This window comes from Heterodontus francisci, chromosome 2 (genome assembly GCF_036365525.1).
Source record: "Heterodontus francisci isolate sHetFra1 chromosome 2, sHetFra1.hap1, whole genome shotgun sequence".
In the NCBI taxonomy this organism is placed as follows: Eukaryota; Metazoa; Chordata; class Chondrichthyes; order Heterodontiformes; family Heterodontidae; genus Heterodontus; species Heterodontus francisci.
This window is the reverse complement of record NC_090372.1, coordinates 213,376,044-213,402,851: the sequence shown is the minus strand read 5'-3', so window position 1 is coordinate 213,402,851 and position 26,808 is coordinate 213,376,044. Positions and strand designations below refer to the sequence as shown.

The window sequence follows — 26,808 nt, the reverse complement described above, 5'->3', positions numbered from 1 at the left end:
GTCCATAGCATGGAAGTTGGTGGAACAGGTGGGGCTAGAAAGGTATCTGGCATTCCCATAAATACCATGTTTGAGTGTCTGAGCTTGCATGCTGAATAAACCATAAACATGGAGGATCTGTTTGCCTGATATAGAGTACAAACTCTCTCCATAGGATCACATCCCATGTACGTTTTCGATTCCTTTTATAGATGCAGACATTACTGACCAGGCCAGGTTTATTGTCATCCCTGAGAATGTGGAGGTGAACCTTCTTGAACCTCTGGTTCAAGATACAACTGAGTGACTTGCTAGACCACTTCAGAGTCCACCGCATTGTTGGGACTGGAGTCGCATATAGACCAGACCAGCAGGTTTTCGTCATTGAAAAACATCAGTGAACCAGTTAGCTTTTTACAGAAATCTGACAACTTCAAGGTCACTTCTACTGATACCGACTTTTATAGAGTCATGGAGTCATAGAGAGATACAGCACTGAAACAGGCCCTTCGGCCCACTGAGTCTGTGCCGACCATCAACCACCCACTTACGCTAATCCTACATTAATCCCATATCCCCTACCACATCCCCACCTTCCCTCAATTCTCCTACCACCTACCCACACTAGGGGCAATTTACAATGGCTAATTTACCTATCAACCTGCAAGTCTTTGGCTGTGGGAGGAAACTGGAGCACCTGGCGGAAACCCACGCGGTCACAGGGAGAACTTGCAAACTGTGCACAGGCAGTACCCAGAACTGAACCCGGGTCTCTGGAGCTGTGAGGCTGCTGTGCTCACCACTGGCCCGCCCTATTTATTGGAAAATTTATTTCCAATTTTTTTTAAATCGCATTCAAATTCTAAAACTACCATGTTGGATGTGAACTCGCATTCTCTGGATTATTAGTTCAGGCCTTTGGATTACTACTGCAGTAACAAAACCACTACACTTCTTCGTACTGAGTGGTTTTAGCAGGTTAAACTCCTGTGTACATCTTGGATTACATTCTATTAAAAAACCAAAACACAGCAAGATAGATCTATCCGTGGCGTACTAAGGAAGGTAAGGATAGTATTAGATTAAAAGAAGAGGTTTATAATGTTGCCAAGAATAGTAGTAAGCCTGAGGATTGCAAGCGTTTTAGAAATCAGCAAAGGACGAACAAAAAGTTGATGAAAAGGGAAAAAGTAGAATGAGAGTAAACTAGCCAGGAATATAAAAACAGATTGTAAGAACTTTTACAAGTATATAAAAGGGAAGAGAGTAGCTGAAGTAAACATTGGTCTGTCAGAGGCAGAGACAGGAGAAACTATCCTGGGAAATGAGGGAAAGGCAGAGACATTGAACAAATATTTTGTGCCAGTGGTCACAGTAGAAGTCACAAGTTACATACCAGAAATAGAGGGTAACCTGGGGGCTAATAAAAGTGAGGAAAAGTACTGGAGAAACTAAAATCCGACACAGTGGCGGCACAGTGGCGCAGTGGTTAGCACCGCAGCCTCACAGCTCCAGCGACCCGGGTTCAATTCTGGGTACTGCCTGTGTGGAGTTTGCAAGTTCTCCCTGTGTCTGCGTGGGTTTTCTCCGGGTGCTCCGGTTTCCTCCCACAGCCAAAAGACTTGCAGGTTGATAGGTAAATTGGCCATTATAAATTGCCCCTAGCATAGGTAGGTGGTAGGGGAATATAGAGACAGGTGAGGATGTGGTAGGAAAATGGGATTAGTGTAGGATTAGTATAAATGGGTGGTTGATGGTTGGCACAGACTCGGTGGGCCGAAGAGCCTGTTTCAGTGCTGTATATCTAAATCTAAAATCTAAAATGCCCAAGACTTTTTTAAATTCATTCATGGGACATGGGCGTTGCTGGCGAGGCCAGCGTTTATTGCCCATCCCTAATTGCCCTTGAGAAGGTGATGGTGAGCCGCCTTCTTGAACCGCTGCAGTCCATGTGGGATAGGTACAGATACATGGGAACACTGCCACCTGCAAGTTCCCCTCCAAGTCACATACCATCCTGACTTGGAACTATGTCGCCGTTCCTTCAGTGACGCTGGGTCAAAATCCTGGAACTCCCTTCCTAACAGCACTGTGAGTATACCTACCCCACATGGACTGCAGCGGTTCAAGAAGGCAGCTCACCACAACCTTCTCAAGGGCAATTAGGGATGGGTAATAAATGTTGGCCTACCAGCGAAGCCTACATTCCATGAATGAATAACAAAAAAAGCTCCATTGTTCAATATATTTAAGGGTGAGAAAAAACGTTTTTTAGTCTCGGGGAACCAAGGGATATGGGGAGTGGGTGGGAAAGTGGAGTTGAAACCCAAGATCAGCCATGATGGTATTGAATGGTGGAGCAGGCTCGATGGGGCATATGGTCTACTCCTCCTATTTCTTATGTCGAAAATACTGAACACACACAGCAAGCTTTCAGCTTCTGCTGAGAGAACAGATAGTTTAATGTTTCAGGTGCAGCTCAGTTGTAGCTTCCCTGTGCGCTCCTTGCAGGATTTTACCTTTGATTGGGACAGGCACAGCAGTGAAGGATGGCCTGTTATTGATTCCTAGTCCCTGGCCCAGTGCAGGCGTTTGTTTTTTCAGAAATAGCTATCTTTAAACTTGGTTTGCTATCTTTCCATTTAATATATCCAGTTTTTTTTTTTGCATAGCAAGTGCAATTATATTTGTGGGATTCAATGAATAAAGCTGATTTTAAAAATTCCTCACCAATTTATTTTTTTTTAAAAAGCTTATTTTTAATGAGCCGATCTCAAACCGTGTATCACGAGAATGATTTGGATGCTGTAATGAGAGCCTTTCAGAGAAACACAATGTGGCCATTGAAAAAGCTTAAAAGCGGGAGACACTTGCTTCCTGAGAGCACTGATTAAGCTTTTGGTTGTGGGTTTAAATGATGTGAAGGCGTTGCAGTGGCTTGGGTCTGATTTTTTATTTTTAAACTTGGCTGCCTCCCAGCACCATATTGTAGAAACCTCAGGGTTATTTTGTACATTTTTTAAAAAAATTACTGTAATGTTGTGTGCATAAATTGCAAACACAGCCTGGTTAGCTGTGGTCAATCGCATTATTGATTTGCAGTTTTAATACAGCTTTGTTCTTTTATTTTTGCTTTGGGTAATAAAGCAAAGCCTCTCAAATTTTGCCTGTATTTTTAAACCTATGTTGTCGCAGGATGATTTCCCACCAACATTCATAGAGTCATAGAGGTACAGAAGGAGGCTATTCAGCCCATCAAGTCCATGTCAGCTCTCTGTACTTCAATCCAGTCAGTCCCATTCCCTCGCTCTATCCCTGTAGCCTTGCAAGTTTATTTCCCTCAAGTGCCCATCTAATTTCCTTTTGAAGTCATTAATTGTCTCCACTTCCACCACCCTCGTAGGCAACGATTTCCAGGTCATTACCACTTGCTGCGTAAAAAAGTTCTTCCCCACACCCCCCCCCGAATCTCTTGCCCAAATCCTGAAATTCGTGTCCCCTAGTCCTTGTACTATCGGCTAATGGGAGCAACTTTTCTTTGTCTACCTTATCTAAACCTGTCACCTCTATCAAATCTCCCCTCAATTTCCTTTGCTGCAAAGAGAATAATCCCAGTTTCTCCAACTTAACCCTGTAGCTAAAATCCATCAACTCTGGAACCATTCTGGTAAATCTCCTCTGCACCCTCTCAAAGAGCTTCACAGCCTTGCGAAAGTGTGATCAGAACTGGATGCAGTACTCTAGTTGTGGACTAACCAGAGCTTTATTAAGGTTCAGCATAAATTCCCTGCTTTTGTACTCAATATTTCTATTTATGAAGCCCAGGTTCCACTATGCTTTGCTAACTACTCTCTCACTATGTCCTCCCACCTTCAAAGATCTGTGCATATGGACCCACAGGTCCTTCTGTCCCTGTAGATTCTTGAGAACTGTGCTATTAAGCCTATCCCTTCTGCCAAAATGCATCACCTCACACTTGTCAGTGTTAAATTCCATTCTGTCACTTGTTTTCCCATTCTGCGAGCGTATCAAGGTCCTGTTGCAATCGATTGGTATCATCCTCACTGTCTGCCACAACTCCAAGTTTGGTATCATTGGCTAATATTTAAATTTTACTCTGTATTCCAGTATCCAAATCATTTATATATGTCAAAAAAACAGTGGTTCGAGCATTGAACCTTGGCGAACACCACTGTCGACCATTCTGCAGTCTGAAAAACACCCATTTACCATGACTCACTATTTTCTGTCCTCAAGCCAGTTTTTTTATCCAAGCTGATACTGAGCCTGCTATTCCATGAGCCTCAATTTTGTTAATCAGCCTTTTATGTGGTACTTTGTCAAATGCTTTCTTAAAATGGAGTGTCTCCTGACAACACAGGCAAGCGCCAACGTCATCACTGCAACCGAACTGCACATGTGCACAGAAGGCATTCATCCTTGCGCACGTGAAAAATGCACCCGAGCTTTGCCAGCGCTAATGCACGCATGTGAATATGTCCACGCAAAGATACGTCCGTCTCCAGCGCGAGTTTTGGAAAGCGGCTGCAATCGCTGCTTATCTTACCCGCTCCCTCCAGCAATCGGCGCCTCAATTGCTGCTTCTGCTCCCCGCTCCCTCCCACAATTGCCGCTTCAATTGCTGCTTCTCTTCCCCGCCTTCTCCCGCCATTCACACCCACGCTCGCCTGCTCGCTGCTCCATTTCGCCGCTCCCGACTGGTCGCCACTCCATCCCATGGCTCGCTTCCCGCCTCGCTGCCAGCTCACTCCCCTCAACCCGCTGCTTCTCCAGGCAGCGAGGCAGGGAGCGAGTGGCATGAGGGAACGGCGACCAGTTGGCCGCGGGAGAGCACGGCGGGATGAAGCGGCAAGCAGTGTGAAGCGGCAAGAGGGAGCAGCAAGAAGGCGGGCGTGAGAGGAGCGGGGAACTGAATGTAGCGATTGAGGCGGCAATCGGAGGAGGGTGTGGGGAACAGAAGCAGCAATCACGAGAGGGTACTATTGGGGGAGGTGGGGATGGAGGCAGTAATCACAGCCATTGAGGGATGAGGGGGTTTGGATTCAGTTTGTTTTTTGTGTTAAATTGAGCAACGCCATCTTTATTACTGGCAGCTGCCTGAGACGTCACAGACAGTGATGTTTCAGTGGATGAGGCTGCATTTGCGCATGTGCCAGTACTGCGCCACCTAGTGGTTGCATTGTCAGCAAATGCAGCTACCTTAAAATCCATATATACAACATCCATTACTTTCTCTTCATCAACCTTCCCTGTTAGTTCATTAAACCATTCAATTAGATTAGTAAAGCACGATCTGCCTTTTACAAAACCATGCTGTCTCTCCTTAATTAACTCAAACCTCTTCAAGTGCCTGCTTTTTGTTTCTGAAATATCACTGACTACTGATGTTAAACTGACCAGTCTGTAGTTACTCGGGACGTCCTTACACCCTTTCTTAAATAAGGGAGAGATTATTGATAAAATATTGGTAGAAGCGGAGATGGTAGGGGTAATGGATGGGGTGAAAATTGATCGACAGATCTACTGAAAAGACTGGCTATGCTTAGGGTAGATACGTCACCTGGTCAGGATGGCTTACATCCCAGGTTGCTAAAGGAAGTGGGGATGGAGATAGCGGGAGGGCTTGCCATAAACTTCCAATCTTCCCTAAATATGGGGGAGGTCCTAGAGGATTGGAAAGTGGAAAATGTGACACCCTTATTTATTATAAAACACAAGTTTAAAGGCTTGGAGAGAGACATTTAAAATTACCACGGACCTCAAAATTTTTACCACGGGCACTGGTGTCCATGGTCTATTTCTTCGTCATCTGCACCTTGTTATTAGTCTACCTTACGTACAGGAAAAGGAAATCTTGTCTCAGACTTTTACATTCACTTCAGTTACCAATGTGGCTACGAGGATACTGGTTTTATATTACTTGAGTATTAACACATGTCTAGGGAGATGCTGCTCTGAAACTTAGAACAGCTGGAGAGCTGGGTAGGCAGTGAATCCCAGAGTGGCTCAGGAGTTAGGTAAGCTGTCAGTGACCCAGATCCATGGAAGACTGTCTGATGCCAGAGTGTCTGAGAAGAAGCATGGGCAATCTGAATCCCAAAGGGTCCGAGTCACTGTCAGGAACCACAAGCAGTTGAGTGACCAATGTGGCTGAGAGGATCATTAAAGCTTGCAGCAACCAAGCCAAAAACATTCTTACAATTTACTCTTATTTGCCACATAAAGTAGTTCTTTCAGTATTTTTTTTTGATCCAGGCTAATTTGTAATAAACCTAGGACAAATATTTTTAAATGTATGAACTAAATTATTCTTCAACATATTTTTTTAAATTCACGATTAGAACATAGAACACAGAACAGTACAGCACAGTACAGGCCCTTCGGCCCACGATGTTGTGCCGAACCTTTAACCTACTCTAAGATCTAAGTAACTACCTACCCTTCATTCTAGTATCATCCATGTACCCATCCAAGAGTCGCTTAAATGCCCCTAATGTACCTGCTTCTACTACCACCGCTGGCAGCGCATTCCATGCACCCACCACTCTCTGTGTAAAGAACCTACCTCTGACATCTCCCCGAAACCTTCCTCCAATCACCTTAAAATTATGCCCCCTGGTGATAGCCCTTTCCACCCTGGGAAAAAGTCTCTGACTATCCACTCTATCTATGCCTCTCATCATCTTGTACCCCTCTATCAAGCCACCTCTCATCCTTCTTCGTTCCAATGAGAAAAGCCCTAGCTCCCTCAATCTTTCTTCGTAGGACATGCCCTCCAGTCCAGGCAGCATCCTGGTAAATCTCCTCTGCACCCTCTCTAAAGCTTCCACATCCTTCCTATAATAAGGCGACCAGAACTGAAGACAATATTCCAAGTGTGGTCGAACCAGGGCCTTATAGAGTTGCAGCATAACCTTGTGGCTCTTAAACTCAATCCCCCTGTTAATGAAAGCCAACACACCATACGCATTCTTAACAACCCTATCAACTTGGGTGGCAACTTTGAGCGATCTATGGACATGGACCCCAAGATCCCTCTGTTCCTCCATACTACCAAGAATCCTGTCTTTAAGCCTGTATTCCGCATTCAAATTCGACCTTCCAAAATGAATCACTTCACGTAGAGGTCCCAGAACAGATCCTTGTGGAACACCACTGGTTACCGAGCTCCATGCTGAATACTTTCCATCTACGACCACCCTCTGACTGTATTTGGGATTTGAGCAGATGCAGATTAGAGACTTAAATGGGATGGAGTTGATGCTGGAGGTTATCTGGATACAGCAGAGATAGAGCTAGTGCTATTTTTATTCATTCATGGGATGTGGGCATCGTTGGCCATGCCAGCATTTATTGCCCATCCCTAATTGTCCTTGAGAAGGTGGTGGTGAGCCACCTTCTTGAACTGTTGCAGGTAGGTACACCCACAGTACTGTTAGGAAGGGAGTTCCAGGATTTTGACCCAGCGACCGTGAAGGAACGGTGATATAGTTCCAACTCAGGATGGTGTGTTACTTGGAGAGGAACTTGCAGGTGGTGGTGTTCAACAGCAGAGATAGAGCTAGTGTTAGAGGTCACCAGGATTCGGCAGCAAGGCAAAAGCCGGCAGGAACACAGCAGATTGGAAGAAAGAGTTGGTGCAGGAACAAGCTGCAAATCGCAGGGCTGTTTTCAAACCTGTAGGACTTTTCCGCTGTTGGTATACAGACACCACCAACCACTTCAGGTAGACCAAACATAATGGCCAGAATTTACACCATCCCAGCAAGTTGGATGGTGGCAAGGGTGGTTGGGGGGGAGTGGCGTAAAATTGAGCGGGAGGCTCTGGGAGGCCTTCCCAACACACTCCCGTTTCCGCCCCACTTTACATGGGCCACGGGGGGCGGGAAACGGGCCGCCCGCCTCAGGGCAATCAAGGCCCTTAAGGGCCTTTGCCCGCCTCCACAGGTATTTTACCCGTGGCAAGCAGGCGTCCGATAGACGTGAAAGGCCGCCCAGTGGAACCTGATGGCCTGTCAGCGCACCGAGGTGGGGGGGGGGTCCTGCCAATCGGGCACAGGGTGCCCAATTGACGGCCGCCCCTGGTTTCTCAACCACCCCCAGGACCCAAGACCCCTCCTCTTTGCTCCAAACGGCCACATTTGCCTCGCCAGGTCGCAACCGATTCCCATGGTGAGGCAAACCCCAACTTACCTTCAGTCCTGGCTCCATGTCCTCAGCTGGGTTGCAGTCCCAGCAGTGGCCACAGCTCCCGGTGGCGCTGCTGGGACTAAGAGCTGCTGGCCTGATGATTGGCTGGCAGCTGAATGAGGCGGGACTTACTCCCTCAAGTGGGTGGCAGTCCCGCCTCGGAACAATTAAAGCCCAGGGACCTGTAAAATGCAGGACGGATCCCCGGGCCGGGCGGAAGCGGGTTCGCCACCGACTTTTATGTCAGTGGCCAGCTCCCGTCTGCCAGGCGTAAAATCCAGCCCGATCTCTCGGTACAGTACATGTTCAAAACCAAATGCTTAAAATCTTGAATAATTATTGCAAGGTTTCAGGAAATTATGCAGGTTTGCAAATCTGTCAAATTTCAAGTGAAAATTGATCATGGACAATTGTAAGCTGTGAAAATTTGACAATATCAGTAAAATGTGAAAATGAGGAACTCTACAATTAATAGTGCACTCCTCCCACCTCGGTCGTAATGCTATCCGATCTAATCTAATCTTCTGATTTGAAGAGGAGTGCTTTACTGCTAGGTTTATCATTGCCTCGTTTAGAGTGCTCTTAGATTAAGTAAAGCATGGTCCATAGCAACTTGGATAGGGTTGCCAACCCTCCAGGATCCAGACCTCAAGACCACATCCCAGTCTGGAAGGTCCCAGCAACATGGTTTCACCTACTTCTTCTCTGGAATTCCAGCACTGGGCCCGGATCCGAGACCTCAGCAGCACCGGCAGTGCTACTGCTCCTGGTGGCACTGCTGAGCTGCCGGCGCTGTGATTGGCTGACTTTAAAGGGTCAGGGATCCAGCCTCCTAAAACTTTGACACAAAATGACAGGAGGATTGCTCCGGGGGCGGGGGTGGGGGGGGGAGAAAAAGACAGAACCCCGCCCTTTTAACCCAGTGCCGGGAGCCCAGCACAAAATCCAGCCCAATATGTGGTTTTTAAATGTTCTTTGATCATTTTTGTTTATTTGTTATAAAAATATCGGAAATGGCAAAAAAAACCAGCTGGACCAGGTAGGGCTGGATGTTCGATGATGAAATCTCCAGCAACACCAGAGTTGTCTAGGCGTTAGCCTAGATTATGTGCTTATCTTGAATGGGACTTAAGCTCACGACATTCTAATTCAGAAGTGAGCATGTCACCCACTGAGCCATGGCTTAGGAAACTAGCAAAATTTGACCAACAAGCTAACACAGTGCTTAACAAAAAACTTGACAACTCAAATACTTGCCTATATACAGGCCATATGATATATGAAGACAATGAGATAGACTGAAACTGCAGTGGGCCACAAGCTTGCTTTAATTTAAGCTGCATTTGTGTGTGTGTATGTATATTTTCTGTGCAATGCTACAAAAATGAAGCAATCTGATTAGTTAGAAAGGAAGGATTGGAAAATCACAGAACTCTCCTCTCTCTCTCTAATACATATATATAATATGTGTGTATATACATATAAGCATGAAAGGAAATTTCATGATCCTGTCTTATGACTGATCAGATCAGTTCCTATTTGTAGCATTTGTTTGCAATTTCATTTAGTAAGAAACTAGAAACATGGTTTGTATTCATCAGTTATTTTAGTACAAGGCTGCCAATCTCAGTAACACTTCCAGGTTAGAGGGAGGCAGTCAGCAAACCTCCTCTACGTAACGATGCATGGAAAGTTACACCAGCATTGCTGCAAAATTGACAACTTGCAATCGGACCGAAAAACCCTGTTTCTTCTTGTGAAATATCAGCTTAAAAAAAAAAGAGCTTATACAGCACCTTTCATGACTTCAGGGCTTCCCAAAGCATTTTACAGCCAATGAAGTAAAGTACCTTTAGGAAATGCAGCAGCCGATTTGAGCACAAATTTCTCTCACACAGCAATGAAATAATGACATCTAAAAGATGGCACGTCAAACAGTGCAGTGCTCCCTCAGTACTGAACTGAAGCGTCAGCCTAGATTATGTGCTTATCTTGAATGGGACTTAAGCTCACGACATTCGAATTCAGAAGTGAGCATGTTACCCACTGAGCCATGGCTGACACCTATGATTGCTGGTGTGTATGAAGCATTCTTTTATGACTGTGTTGTTTGTGTTCTGTCTTCTTGTTTTTCATCCTCCCTGTAATACTTCAGGACTAGTTGTTTTGTCCTACTGAGCCACGACTAACTCACTCCCAACAAGCAAGCTTGCTGTATCTGCATGCTAACATTCTGTGTTTGGAGTTCTCATAGATGAAACAGAAAGTTAACATGCAGGTATAGCAAGCAATTAGGAAGGGAAATGGCATGGTGACCTTTATTGCAAGGGGACTGGAGTACAAAAATTTGGAAGTCTTGCTACAATTGTACGGGGCTTTGGTGAGACACACCTGGAGTACTGTGTACAATTTTGGTCTCTTTATCTAAGGAAGGATAGACTTGGTTGGAGGTGGTGCAACGAGGCTTCACTAGAATAATTCCTGGGATGAGAATGTTGAGTAGAATGGGCCTATACACTTTGTAGTTTAGAAGAATGCGAAGTGATCTCATTGAAACATATAAGATTCTGAAGGGACTTGACAGGGTAGATGCTGAGAGGTTGTTTCCCCTGGCTTAAGAGTCTAGAACACAGAGGCATAATCTTAGAATAAGGGGTTGGCCATTTAAGACTGAGGTGAAGAGAAATTTCTTCACCCAGATTGTTGTAAATGTTTGGAATTCTCCAAACCAGAGGGTTGGAGATGCTCAATCATTGAGTATATTAAAGGTTGAGCGCTAGAGTTTTGAACTCTAGGGGAATCTAGGGATATGGGGATCAGGCGGGAAAGTGAAGTAGAGGTCAAAGATCATCCGTGACCTTATTGAATAGCGGTACCGGCTCAAGGAATCTAGTCCTGCTTCTATTTTTTATGTTCTTATATCTATGTACTGGTAGTAGATAGTTACTAGCATTTGAGAATTGAAATGTGGATTTCTGTGAGAGTGTAGAGGAGAACAGGTTGGTATTGGTGAAGGATAGAACAGCAAGTTGTTGTAGTGTGTTTGAGTGGGAGATATTTAATGTAGTTTGGAGACAGACGCGTATGGGTTGTATGTCGCTATTTAGTGAACTACAGCCACACAACTGTGGTCATTTTGTTGTAGTGTGTTTACTTGGATGTTAATGCCTTCAATAAAAGGGGAAGTGGAGAGAGGTGTATAATGGGCAGAAGATCCAATATCACCTGTTTAACAGTTTTGTCAGGAGTGAAAATTGCCTCCAAAGTGTGTTTGAAATATTCACAGCGTGTCCACTGGTACTGGACAAGAGGGGCATGTTTAGGATAGAGGCTGATCAGTGGTAGATATGGTAACCAGGAGGGATGGTTGAGGCTAAGATGTTGGATCGATTTAAACTGCTAGATGCTGAAATGAGAAAATGATAGGGTTGGTACTATAAAAGGATATGATAAAATAGGCTGAAAGTCTCCTCATCCCAAGATAATGCAGTGGTTGTAGAATTGGAGTAGTATCTCAAAGATCATGAGTATAATTCCCGCTATAAGTTGTGATATTGAATTCAATACACCTGGTATTTTGTAAAAAACTGAGCATGAAAGCTGCCATATTATCATGAAACCCAACTGGTGTATCAATATCCTTCAGGGAAGGGAATCTGTCATGCCTACCCAGTCCAAATGCAGTATTTATTCTTAATGCCCTCTGAAGTAATCTGGCAAGCTGTTCAGTTTTTTAAAAACATAATTTCTACAACGACACCAACAACGTGCATTTTATTATATAGCACTATTAACATTGTAAAATATCCCAAAGTCCTTCACAGGAGTGACTATCAAACAAAATTTGACATGGATTCTCGTGAGATATTCGGGTAGGTGACCAAACGTTTGGTCAAAGAGGTAGGTTTTAAAGAGTGTCTTAAAGCAGGAAAGAGAAGTCGAGAGACAAAGAGGTTTAGGGATGGAATTCCAGCATTTAGGGCCTGGACAGCTGAAGGCACACCCATCAATGGTGGAGCAAAGGAAATGGGGGATGCTCAAGAGGCCAAAGATCTCGGAGGGTTGTAAGGCTGGAGGGGGTTACAGAGATGTGGAGGTCTTGGAGGAATTTGAGCACATGGATGAGAATTTTAAAGTTGAGGTGTTGCCAGACTGGGAGCAAATGTTGGTCAGTAAGCACGGGGTGGGTTAGGATACGGCAGCAGCGTTTTGAGAAGAAATCCCATTACTACCTTCTCAGGGGTACTTGGAATTGGGCAAGAAGTGCAGATGTTCCAACGTCAGCTATGCCTACACAACAAAAAAAAAACACACTCAGCCCTAAGAGTTTGAACTTGGAAAAGAACTGAACCATACAACTATATCATTTGACCTTCCAAACATGGTTTGCTTGTTTTTTGAGCTGTGTTGTAGTACCGTCGGTTCCAAATCTGTCACTGGTGGCAAGAGGAATTTGGGTCAATTAATTTCAAAAGTATACACAGCAATCGTATTGAAACACTAAACCCTATTAGTTAACTGTCTTATAAAAGTGAGTACTAACGCTTTTTTTGTAGAACACTGACTACATTAAAACTCAAGTTTAAGATAATTGGCAAAAAAAAGAGGGGAGAATTGTTTTTATTCATTGAGTTGTTGTGATTTGAAATACATTGCCTGAAAGAGCGATGGAAGCAGATTCAATAGTAACTCAAAAGGGAATTGGATAAATTCTTGAAAAGGAAAAAGTTGCAAGGCTGTGAACTAATTGGATAGCTCTTTCAACGAGCACAATGGGCAGAATGGCCTCCTGTTCTGTAACATTCTATGATTTTTTGATTTGCTTATGGAATGACTGCAACCAAATGATACCACCTCATAGTGTGATGGAAACAGATTCAACTGTAGCCTTCAAGAGGGAATTGAATAAATACTTGAAGGAGAAGAAATTGCAGGGATATGGGGAAAGAGCAGTGGAATGGAACTAACTGGATTGCTTTTCGAAAGACCTGGCACAGAATCAAATGGGCAGAATTCTGTGCTTCAATGTTCTATGATTTTAAGCCTAATGAAAAATCATTTGATTGCATTGCATCTCATTTTGAGGCATTGACACAATTGGCTCCAATTTAAAAGATTTTTTTTCAAATATAGTTGTAAACCTTTTATTCCCCTTCCCCCATTCAAAGGTAGTTGCTTTCTCCAAATTGTTTTTAACAGTATAAACTGATAATTTAAAAAAAAAATCTATTCTTAACCTAAATTTAAATCTTTAGTCACGATAGAAATGGCCTTGTAATTGATGGGTTCTGTGAAAAGGTTGAGGAGGAGCAAGGAAATTTTGCAGAAACTTGCTTGCAGCAAGTTATAATGGTGAGTGTTCTTTGTTGGATTGGAACAATTTGGAAGTGTTTGAAGCAACTCGTGTGCTGCCCACTGAACATTACCTGACCTGCTAGATTATCCTCGTCTAAATCCCAAACAAAATAAATTCATTTGAGGAAATGTCTTTTTGTCAACGCGATGTTTATTGAGAGTGTGCCAAGTGAATTAACCAAACACGAGAGTTACAAACAGGCATCCATATGTCAATAGTTTTGCATTCTGTAGCTGCTGTCTTTATTATTGGACCCCTTGTTTTAACTCTTCGTTTTTCTTCCTTTTCGCTTTTTTCAGGACATCACCTCATCGGTGGATGACTGGCACCAAAGATCGAATGTTGATAAAAGTTACAGACCGGGAACCAAGTTACTTATTGCATCAGGGTAATGGGAATGCAGAAAACCAGCCAGGAACACGGCCTCGTAGGCCTTCAGGGCACCAGCTGTCTCACGCTCACAGCTTTGCATCGGACAGTGACAACCAGGTCTTCTTTACTGAACGCAAGCCATCCCCTTACCTGAAAAGGGCAGAGCACGTTGGTGGCTGTTCACCAGTTCTCACAAGAGGAGAGCCCTATCATTCCCCAATCCATTACCAGCACAGAAAGTATTCCTTTGAATCCCAGCCCTCATCTCCTCGCTATGGCTATGAGCCTCCTCTTTACGAGGAGCCCCCTGTTGAATACCAGGCTCCTATTTATGATGAGCCACCCATGGAGGTACAGTGTGAGGGAATGAGCCTCTACAAAGCAGGGTCGCCTCAGAAGTCCCCAGTTCGGAAGCCACATCCAATGCTTCACTCTCCCAAACAGGGCCAGAACTCTCCTTATCAGCATCTAGTGTTAACAAAACAAAAGTGCCCAGAGAAATCCATGAGCTTAGAATACAGTCCAGTGGGCAAAGAACTCGTGAAGCAACTGGTGTACGTAGAGCAGTCCGGCTCTAGCCCAAAGTTCAAATCAAGTACAAAACATCGGTATTCACCTAGTGCTACTTCCACTATTTCTTACTCGCTGCAGCACAGCCATTCATTGGTGAGAGACTTTCAATGTTCTGAATCAAGATCTACCGATTACAATGGCCTGGAAGCATCCGAAGCCAGGTACAGTCACCAAGGCAGCCAGCTGATTCATGAGGACTCAATGTCATGGTCCAGCCAGCATGACTCGTTATCTTCAATAGGCTATTCCCCAAACACAAGGAAAAGGAAAAGCAGGAAGCCCTCACTGACGCAGGAGACTTGCGGCATGGTAGGGGAGAGCTGTGGAGAAATGAACCCGGTTCCTGAACAGCTGCTGGCAGAGGAGCGGCACTCGCCCCTTGACAAGCCACAGATGAGTCAAACTGACAGCAAGAGCGCTGAGGTGGAGATGCTGCGGGGATACCCTGACGTACACATGACCCAGGCGAGACTTGCGCGGGAGGCACAGCAGCTGCATCACATCAAGCAGCGCAGCAGCTGGGATTCGCAGAAGGAAGTGTCTGGTTACGAGAGTGATGGAGCCCTTCCTCTACCAATGCCAGGCCCTGTGGTTCGGGCTTTCAGTGAGGATGAAGCACTGGCTCAGCAGGAGAGCAAACACTGGAAAAGGAACACGTTCGAAAAGCTCGGCTTTCCTCAAGTACTGTTGGAAAAAAGTGTTTCTGTACAAACTAACTTGGCTTCACCGGAGCCTTACTTACACCCATCACAGGTAGGTCTTCAGCACAACCAGTATCAATAAAAATGTGAAAGAGTAACTGTAAAGTTTAGAAAAGAAGAAAGTCACACAAAGTGTCTTTTGTGCTCATTAAGTTGTAGAATGTGGGGATGGAACATTTTCCCATTTTATTTGTACCCAGTGCTGTCATTTGAGCATTCACAGATCGGGTGCAAGACAAGATTAATGCAGAGTAAAAGACTTTTGGCTCCACATGACATACCCATTTCTTAGATGAGCATTTCTTGTGACCACTTTGACATTCTCAAATTATGGCAGGAATTTTTTCTTCTGTTGAACTGAAACTGGTCAGGTAGTTTATATATTGCCTGAGAAGTAACCTCACCGGATTCGCTCAGGCCAGTGGTCAAGAAAACTCAACACAAACAGAATTGTCTTGGCCACCAGTCTTACCAAATCTGGCATGTTTATTTTTGCAATCCTCATTTGCCAGGAGCAGATGGCACCAGACACAATGTAAATGCAGATAACCCGTAGATCGTTACAGGCAGAGAATTGAAGAGATTTTCAACCCAGCTTTGTGTTCAATGAGCACCACTGGTAAACCAGCATCTATTGCCCATCCCCGGTTGCAGTTCAGAAGGTGGTGATGAGACTCTTTCTTGAACCACTGAACTCTGTCCAGTAAAGGTGCTCCCATAGTGCTGTTAGGGAGGGAGTTCCAGGATTTTGACGCAGCGACGATAAAAAAGAGTAATAGGTTTAGGAATAAATTCACATGGTAATGTTGTAGGCAGAGGGTAAAAAATGAATACACATGGTAATGTTGTAGATATAGGGTAAAAAATGAATACACGTGGTAACATTGTAGATATAGGGTAAAAAATGAATACACATGGTAACATTGTAGATATAGGGTAAAAAATGAATACACATGGTAATGTTGTAGATATAGGGTAAAAAATGAATTCACATGGTAATGTTGTGGCATAGGGTAAAAAATGAATTCACATGGTAACATTGTAGATATAGGGTAAAAAATGAATTCACATGGTAACATTGTAGATATAGGGTAAAAAATGAATTCACATGGTAATGTTGTGGCATAGGGTAAAAAATGAATTCACATGGTAATGTAGATATAGGGTAAAAAATGAATTCACATGGTAACATTGTAGATATAGGGTAAAAAATGAATTCACATGGTAATGTTGTGGCATAGGGTAAAAAATGAATTCACATGGTAATGTAGATATAGGGTAAAAAATGAATTCACATGGTAATGTTGTGGCATAGGGTAAAAAATGAATTCACATGGTAATGTAGATATAGGATAAAAAATGAATTCACATGGTAACATTGTAGATATAGGGTAAAAAATGAATTCACATGGTAACATTGTAGATATAGGGTAAAAAATGAATTCACATGGTAACATTGTAGATATAGGGTAAAAAATGAATTCACATGGTAACATTGTAGATATAGGGTAAAAAATGAATTCACATGGTAACATTGTAGATATAGGGTAAAAAATGAATTCACATGGTAATGTTGTGGCATAGGGTAAAAAATGAATTCACATGGTAACATTGTAGATATAGGGTAAAAAATGAATTCACATGGTAACATTGTAGATATAGGGTAAAAAATGAATTCACATGGTAACATTGTAGATATAGGGTAAAAAATGAATTCACATGGTAACATTGTAGATATAGGGTAAAAAATGAATTCACATGGTAATGTTGTGGCATAGGGTAAAAAATGAATTCACATGGTAACATTGTAGATATAGGGTAAAAAATGAATTCACATGGTAACATTGTAGATATAGGGTAAAAAATGAATTCACATGGTAACATTGTAGATATAGGGTAAAAAATGAATTCACATGGTAATGTTGTGGCATAGGGTAAAAATGAATTCACATGGTAACATTGTAGATATAGGGTAAAAAATGAATTCACATGGTAACATTGTAGATATAGGGTAAAAAATGAATTCACATGGTAATGTTGTGGCATAGGGTAAAAAATGAATTCACATGGTAATGTAGATATAGGGTAAAAAATGAATTCACATGGTAGTGTTGTAGATATAGGGTAAAAAATGAATTCACATGGTAACATTGTAGATATAGGGTAAAAAATGAATTCACATGGTAACATTGTAGATATAGGGTAAAAAATGAATTCACATGGTAATGTTGTAGATATAGGGTAAAAAATGAATTCACATGGTAACATTGTAGATATAGGGTAAAAAATGAATTCACATGGTAATGTTGTAGATATAGGGTAAAAAATGAATTCACATGGTAACATTGTAGATATAGGGTAAAAAATGAATTCACATGGTAATGTTGTGGCATAGGGTAAAAATGAATTCACATGGTAACATTGTAGATATAGGGTAAAAAATGAATTCACATGGTAACATTGTAGATATAGGGTAAAAAATGAATTCACATGGTAACATTGTAGATATAGGGTAAAAAATGAATTCACATGGTAATGTTGTGGCATAGGGTAAAAAATGAATTCACATGGTAATGTTGTGGCATAGGGTAAAAAATGAATTCACATGGTAATGTTGTGGCATAGGGTAAAAAATGAATTCACATGGTAACATTGTAGATATAGGGTAAAAAATGAATTCACATGGTAATGTTGTGGCATAGGGTAAAAAATGAATTCACATGGTAATGTTGTGGCATAGGGTAAAAAATGAATTCACATGGTAATGTTGTGGCATAGGGTAAAAAATGAATTCACATGGTAACATTGTAGATATGTCATGGATGAGCTGGACATACAGCCAACCAAATCGGAACTCAGTGATGCCATTGATTCCCTAGCCAGCGGAAAAGCCCCTGGGAAGGACAGCATTACCCCTGAAATAATCAAGAGTGCCAAGCCTGCTATACTCTCAGCACTACATGAACTGCTATGCCTGTGCTGGGACGAGGGAGCAGTACCCCAGGACATGCGCGATGCCAACATCATCACCCTCTATAAAAACAAAGGTGACCGCGGTGACTGCAACAACTACCGTGGAATCTCCCTGCTCAGCATAGTGGGGAAAGTCTTTGCTCGAGTCGCTCTGAACAGGCTCCAGAAGCTGGCCGAGCGCGTCTACCCTGAGGCACAGTGTGGCTTTCGTGCAGAGAGATCGACTATTGACATGCTGTTCTCCCTTCGTCAGATACAGGAGAAATGCCATGAACAACAGATGCCCCTCTACATTGCTTTCATTGATCTCACCAAAGCCTTTGACCTCGTCAGCAGACGTGGTCTCTTCAGACTACTAGAAAAGATCGGATGTCCACCAAAGCTACTAAGTATCATCACCTCATTCCATGACAATATGAAAGGCACAATTCAACATGGTGGCTCCTCATCAGAGCCCTTTCCTATCCTGAGTGGTGTGAAACAGGGCTGTGTTCTCGCACCCACATTTTTTGGGATTTTCTTCTCCCTGCTGCTTTCACATGCGTTCAAATCCTCTGAAGAAGGAATTTTCCTCCACACAAGATCAGGGGGCAGGTTGTTCAACCTTGCCCGTCTAAGAGCGAAGTCCAAAGTACGGAAAGTCCTCATCAGAGAACTCCTCTTTGCTGACGATGCTGCTTTAACATCTCACACTGAAGAATGCCTGCAGAGTCTCATCGACAGGTTTGCGTCTGCCTGCAATGAATTTGGCCTAACCATCAGCCTCAAGAAAACGAACATCATGGGGCAGGACGTCAGAAATGCTCCATCCATCAATATTGGCGACCACGCTCTGGAAGTGGTTCAAGAGTTCACCTACCTAGGCTCAACTATCACCAGTAACCTGTCTCTAGATGCAGAAATCAACAAGCGCATGGGTAAGGCATCCACTGCTATGTTCAGACTGGCCAAGAGAGTGTGGGAAAATGGCGCACTGACACGGAACACAAAAGTCCGAGTGTATCAGGCCTGTGTCCTCAGTACCTTGCTCTACGGCAGCGAGGCCTGGACAACGTATGCCAGCCAAGAGCGACGTCTCAATTCATTCCATCTTCGCTGCCTTCGGAGAATACTTGGCATCAGGTGGCAGGACTATATCTCCAACACAGAAGTCCTTGAAGCGGCCAACATCCCCAGCTTATACACACTACTGAGTCAGCGGCGCTTGAGATGGCTTGGCCACGTGAGCCGCATGGAAGATGGCAGGATCCCCAAAGACACATTGTACAGCGAGCTCGCCACTGGTATCAGACCCACCGGCCGTCCATGTCTCCGTTATAAAGACGTCTGCAAACGCGACATGAAATCGTGTGACATTGATCACAAGTCGTGGGAGTCAGTTGCCAGCATTCGCCAGAGCTGGCGGGCAGCCATAAAGACAGGGCTAAATTGTGGCGAGTCGAAGAGACTTAGTAGTTGGCAGGAAAAAAGACAGAGGCGCAAGGGGAGAGCCAACTGTGCAACAGCCCCAACAAACAAATTTCTCTGCAGCACCTGTGGAAGAGCCTGTCACTCCAGAATTGGCCTTTATAGCCACTCCAGGCGCTGCTTCACAAACCACTGACCACCTCCAGGCGCGTATCCATTGTCTCTCGAGATAAGGAGGCCCAAAAGGATAGGGTAAAAAATGAATTCACATGGTAATGTTGTGGCATAGGGTAAAAAATGAATTCACATGGTAATGTTGTGGCATAGGGTAAAAAATTAATTCACATGGTAATGTTGTGGCATAGGGTAAAAAATGAATTCACATGGTAACATTGTAGATATAGGGTAAAAAATGAATTCACATGGTAATGTTGTGGCATAGGGTAAAAAATGAATTCACATGGTAACATTGTAGATATAGGGTAAAAAATGAATTCACATGGTAATGTTGTGGCATAGGGTAAAAAATGAATTCACATGGTAATGTTGTGGCATAGGGTAAAAAATGAATTCACATGGTAACATTGTAGATATAGGGTAAAAAATGAATTCACATGGTAATGTTGTGGCATAGGGTAAAAAATGAATTCACATGGTAACATTGTAGATATAGGGTAAAAAATGAATTCACATGGTAATGTTGTGGCATAGGGTAAAAAATGAATTCACATGGTAACATTGTAGATATAGGGTAAAAAATGAATTCACATGGTAATGTTGTGGCATAGGGTAAAAAATGAATTCACATGGTAACATTGTAGATATAGGGTAAAAAATGAATTCACATGGTAATGTTGTGGCATAGGGTAAAAAATGAATTCACATGGTAACATTGTAGATATAGGGTAAAAAATGAATTCACATGGTAATGTTGTGGCATAGGGTAAAAAATGAATTCACATGGTAATGTTGTGGCATAGGGTAAAAAATTAATTCACATGGTAATGTTGTGGCATAGGGTAAAAAATGAATTCACATGGTAATGTTGTAGATATAGGGTAAAAAATGAATTTGCATGGGAATGTTGTAGATATGGGGTAAAAAATGAATTCGCATGGTAATGTTGTAGGCATAGGGTAAAAAATGATTTCACATGGTAATGTTGTAGGCATAGGGTAAAAAATGATTTCACATGGTAATGTTGTAGGCATAGGGTAAAAAATGATTTCACATGGTAATGTTGTAGGTATAGGGTAGAAAATGAATTCACATGGTAACATTGTAGATATAGGGTAAAAAATGAATTCACATGGTAACATTGTAGATATAGGGTAAAAAATGAATTCACATGGTAATGTTGTAGGCATAGGGGAAAAAATCAATTCACATGGTAATGTTGTAGATATAGGGTAAAAAATTAATTCACATGGTAATGTTGTAGGCATAGGGTAAAAAATTAATTCACATGGTAATGTTGTAGGCATAGGGGAAAAAATCAATTCACATGGTAATGTAGGCATAGGGTAAAAAATGAATTCACATGGTAACATTGTAGATATAGGGTAAAAAATGAATTCACATGGTAATGTTGTAGGCATAGGGTAAAAAATCAATTCACATGGTAATGTAGGCATAGGGTAAAAAATGAATTCACATGGTAACATTGTAGATATAGGGTAAAAAATTAATTCACATGGTAATGTTGTAGGCATAGGGGAAAAAATCAATTCACATGGTAATGTTGTAGGCATAGGGTAAAAAATGAATTCACATGGTAACATTGTAGATATAGGGTAAAAAATGAATTCACATGGTAACATTGTAGATATAGGGTAAAAAATGAATTCACATGGTAACATTGTAGATATAGGGTAAAAAATTAATTCACATGGTAATGTTGTAGGCATAGGGGAAAAAATCAATTCACATGGTAATGTTGTAGGCATAGGGTAAAAAATGAATTCACATGGTAACATTGTAGATATAGGGTAAAAAATGAATTCACATGGTAACATTGTAGATATAGGGTAAAAAATTAATTCACATGGTAATGTTGTAGGCATAGGGGAAAAAATCAATTCACATGGTAATGTAGGCATAGGGTAAAAAATGAATTCACATGGTAACATTGTAGATATAGGGTAAAAAATGAATTCACATGGTAATGTTGTAGGCATAGGGTAAAAAATCAATTCACATGGTAATGTAGGCATAGGGTAAAAAATGAATTCACATGGTAACATTGTAGATATAGGGTAAAAAATGAATTCACATGGTAACATTGTAGATATAGGGTAAAAAATGAATTCACATGGTAATGTTGTAGGCATAGGGTAAAAAATCAATTCACATGGTAATGTAGGCATAGGGTAAAAAATGAATTCACATGGTAACATTGTAGATATAGGGTAAAAAATGAATTCACATGGTAATGTTGTAGGCATAGGGTAAAAAATCAATTCACATGGTAATGTAGGCATAGGGTAAAAAATGAATTCACATGGTAACATTGTAGATATAGGGTAAAAAATTAATTCACATGGTAATGTTGTAGGCATAGGGTAAAAAATTAATTCACATGGTAATGTTGTAGGCATAGGGTAAAAAATTAATTCACATGGTAATGTTGTAGGCATAGGGGGAAAAATCAATTCACATGGTAATGTAGGCATAGGGTAAAAAATGAATTCACATGGTAACATTGTAGATATAGGGTAAAAAATGAATTCACATGGTAATGTTGTAGGCATAGGGTAAAAAATGAATTCACATGGTAATGTAGGCATAGGGTAAAAAATGAATTCACATGGTAACATTGTAGATATAGGGTAAAAAATTAATTCACATGGTAATGTTGTAGATATAGGGTAAAAAATTAATTCACATGGTAATGTTGTAGGCATAGGGTAAAAAATGAATTCACATGGTAACATTGTAGATATAGGGTAAAAAATTAATTCACATGGTAATTTTGTAGGCATAGGGTAAAAAATGAATTCACATGGTAATGTAGGCATAGGGTAAAAAATGAATTCACATGGTAACATAGAACCATAGAAAAATTACGGCACAGAAGGAGGCCATTCAGCCTGTCGTGTCAGTGCTGGCCAAAAAAACTAGCCGCCCAATCTAATCCCAAATTCACATGGTAACATTGTAGGCATGGGATAAGGGAATACATTCACATGGTAACATTGTAGGCATAGGGTATGGAATAACTTCACGTTATATTGGAGAGAGGAAATAAAGTTTGTGTATTTTCTGCCCAATTTCTCCAAGTTATTTTAGTTCCCCCATTCGACAATAGATTTTTACTATATTTTCTTTTCCCTGGATCATGTAAACACTTGTGCAGCCAAAATTCAGTGTGGTCTGTCAGATGAATAAGAAAAAGAGTTCAACACAAGTGGAACAGAAGAGGTTGTTTTGTTTTCTTACCAAAATTTCTGTCAGGTTTAGCCACAACATGATGTAATTTTTTTGATTTAACCTTGCGTTATGAGAACTTTAAGCTGACCCACTGTTGAAAAATTGTCAACTGTCTTAATTAACATTGGACATCATAACCAGTCATACTTTGTACACATTGAGAATAGAAAGCAGATGAACATGTGCACTCTCCAGTTGTTTCCCTTGAATATTTGTGCGTATAATAATTACCCTTGCATTTGTAACCGTGTAGCTGTGCTATGCTGAATATTAAATATCAATGAAGCAGAGTTCCGCGTTGAATCTCCTACTAATTCATGGTGGAATCTGAATTGATGATGCCTCTGCTATACTCAGTAGCCCATTATGATCTAAACAATAAAAAACTTCTGCAAATTCAGTTTTATTTTATAGCTGATTTGACATTTACTATAGTCTCAGGCTGAGATCAGCACCTTTTTATTTTTATGTGGCTGGCTTATTTTGTTTGCATCAACAATATGTTTCTGCAATCTCTAACTTGAATCAAAATAAAAATGTGAAATACCAAAGCATGATAATTGCTGAATTAAATACTTGATTATATTTTGAAGCTCCTCCCGGTGGTTATATCATCTTGTTAATGGAATAGGCTAATATTTATTTGTGCACTGACGGCAATAATCATGCTTATTGTGTTAGAAAACTCCCTTTCACAATTTATAAATCAGCTTTCAAGTTCTGAAATTGAAGGGGCCTTGTCATTACGATGGTAGCATCAATTTGAAGCTGTTTCACAGAATGACATAGAAGTTATAACACAGAAACAGGCCATTCGGCCCCAGCACTATTTTGATGTTTCACTCTCCACGTGAGCCAATTATCCTCATCACAATTACTCACCCTGTTCCCCTATCTCTTCAACTCTTTCATCCGCATATCCAATCTAATGTTGAATGTTGACAGTTTTGCCTCGACCACTAACGCTGGAAGTGAATACCACGGTCTTACACTCCTCCTGCAAAGAAGTTTCTCCTGTTATCTTTATTAAATCGCTTACATTTAATCTTAATTATGTTTAATCTGGCCCCTCAGTCTTGATCTCTCAACTACCAGAAAAAAATCTGCTTACATCTACCCTGTCCCATCCTTTCATAATTTTAAACACTTCTATTATATCGCCTGCAGTCTGTGTTGTAGCTAAAAAGGACCCAATTTGTCCTATCTGCTTCATGCTTGTATTTCCTCAAACTGAGTGAATCTGTATTGTATCCTCTCTAAAGTCTCAATATCTTTCCTATAGTGGAGCACAATGGTGCACACAGTACTCAAACTGAGGTCCTGTTAAAGTTTTATATAGGTTCTTAATTACCTCCTGGCTTTCACTTTGCACCAATTGTAAATACAGTCTAAATCTAGAGTGAACCCACAACTCAACACTAGAGCAAAGTGCAGTGAGGCTGCATAGATGAGCTTTTTTCTGGTATCAGGCCATATTTTAGCTCTGGATTTACACTGCACAAGTTAATGTTGGTGCAAAGTAGAAGCAGTCCTGCACAGATGCTAAACTGATAAAATCAGCAAATTTTGCACCATAGGAGGCCATTCGGTCGTCATTCTCAATTCTGCTTCTACCATTGTTTCTGATGGAGCAGATCATGTTTAAACATGAAAATAATTCTCCTAATTTATCACTTTGTCCTTTTAGAAATGACTTTAAATTTTTGCCCTCTAGTTATCAACTCATGAACATACGCATTAGGAGTGGGCCACCTGGCCCCACAAGTCTGCTCCGCCATTCAATAAGATCATGGCTGATCTGATTGTAACCTCAACTCCATATTTCTGCCTACCCCCAATAACCTTTCACCCCCTTGTTTATCAAGAATCTATCTACCACTGCCTTAAAAATATTCAAAGACTGCTTCCACCACCTTTTGAGGAAGAGAATTCCAAAGACTCTCAACCCTCATTGACTAGTGGAAATTGTTTATCCCCAATCACTTCATGAAAACTTCTCATAAGTTTCAACATCTCAACCACCTCTGGAAAGAGCCACATTTTTTCCCAGTCTGTACTCATTCCTAAAGCCTCTGATCCCCAATATCATCTTTGTAATTTATCTGCCCCTTCACCTAGACATCCTTCTTAAAGTAGGGCACAGTATTCTAAATGCAGCCTAACCAATGAGTTACATATGCTTTCAAATCCCTTCATGGCCTTGCCCTTCCCTGTCTCTGTAATCTCCTCCAGCCCTATAACCCTTCAAGGAATCTGGCAGCATCTGTGGAGAAACAGAGTTAACATTTTAGATCTGTGACCTTTCATCAGAATGTTCTGATGAAAGGTCACAGACCTGAAACGTTAACTCTGCTTCTCTCTCCACAGATGCTGCCAGACCTGCTGAGTATTTCCAGCATTTTCTGTTTTTATTTCAGATTTCCAGAATCTGCAGTATTTTGCTTTTATTACCCTTTAAGAGATCTGCACTCCTCCAATTCTGGCCTCTCGAGCATCCCCGATTTTAATCACTGCACCATCAGCACTGAGCCTTCAGCTGCCAAGGTGCTAAGCTCTGGAATTCCCTCCATAAACCTCTCTACCTCTCTTTCATCCTTTAAGACTCTCCTTTTAAACCTACCTCATTGACCAAGCTTTTGGCCATGTGCTCTAATAATCTTTTTATGTAGCTCGGTGTCAAATTTTGCCCTCTATTGCTCCTGTGAAGCACCTTAGGACTTTTACCACGTTAAAGGTGCTAAAGGGCGGCACAGTGGCGCAGTGGTTAGCACCGCAGCCTCACAGCTACAGCGACCTGGGTTCAATTCTGGGTACTGCCTGTGTGGAGTTTGCAAGTTCTCCCTGTGTCTGCGTGGGTTTCCTCCGGGTGCTCCGGTTTCCTTCCACATGCCAAAGACTTGCAGGTTGATAGGTAAATTGGCCATTATAAATTGCCCCTAGTATAGGTAGGTGGTAGGGAAATATAGGAACTGGTGGGGATATGGTAGGAATATGGAATTAGTATAGGATTAGTATAAATGGGTGGTTGATGGTCGGCACAGACTCGGTGGGCCGAAGGGCCTGTTTCAGTGCTGTATCTCTAAAAAAAAAAATACAAGTTCTTGTCTTTTATTGTTACCTCTTTGCTTTTGCGTTTTAATCCCTCTTCATAAACCTAGGATGCCTTTTTTTAAAACAGCCTTATCAACTTGTCCTTGCTTTTTTAAAGATTTATGTATCTGAGCCTCGCTCTTTTTTCTCCCTTTAAACTTTTTACCATTTTATGTACATGTCCGTCCAAAATGAATTGCCTCACTTCCCTGCACTAAATGTAATTGTCATCTACCTGGCCAATCCAGTTACCTGCCTTTTCTGTTTAAGCCGCTCACAGTCCTCTTCATAGTTAACTACGCTATCTATTTTTATCTTGACTGTTCATTTTGATTTTGAGAAGAAAGAAATGCTTTCACTTTATGGACTCCTTCCTGTTAGACACTTATCTAGTCGGTCTAGCTCCGAACTGGCAAGCTGATGAGTCTGACTTTTTAAAAAATACACCCATATGTATTAAAATATATATTCTGCTAGCTTATTTTATTTGTAGGTAACAGGTAAATTAGAGTTGTCAAACTCTAAACAAAACCACAGGAATGCTTGGAAAATTGCTGCCTACACCCTGACTACTTGAGTGGTATAATTGATCAACATGGTTGCATGCCTATTTTTAGAGCCATTTAAATGTTGTGTAAATCATGCAATTAAGCTGAATTATTAATTATCATTTGATAGAATGACGGAAAAGGAGGCCATTCAGCCCCTCGAGATTGT

At 41.7% G+C, this 26,808-nt stretch overlaps 1 protein-coding gene across 1 annotated transcript in view; it reads left to right on the top strand.

The window, feature by feature from the left end:
* Positions 1-26,808, top strand: part of arhgap39 (Rho GTPase activating protein 39) — a 381,858-nt gene that overhangs the window by 175,125 nt on the left and 179,925 nt on the right. Inside the window, exon 8 of the mRNA XM_068052219.1 lies at positions 13,846-15,244. Coding sequence (XP_067908320.1) covers positions 13,846-15,244 — 1,399 coding nt within the window. The remainder of the gene's footprint in view (positions 1-13,845; positions 15,245-26,808) is intronic.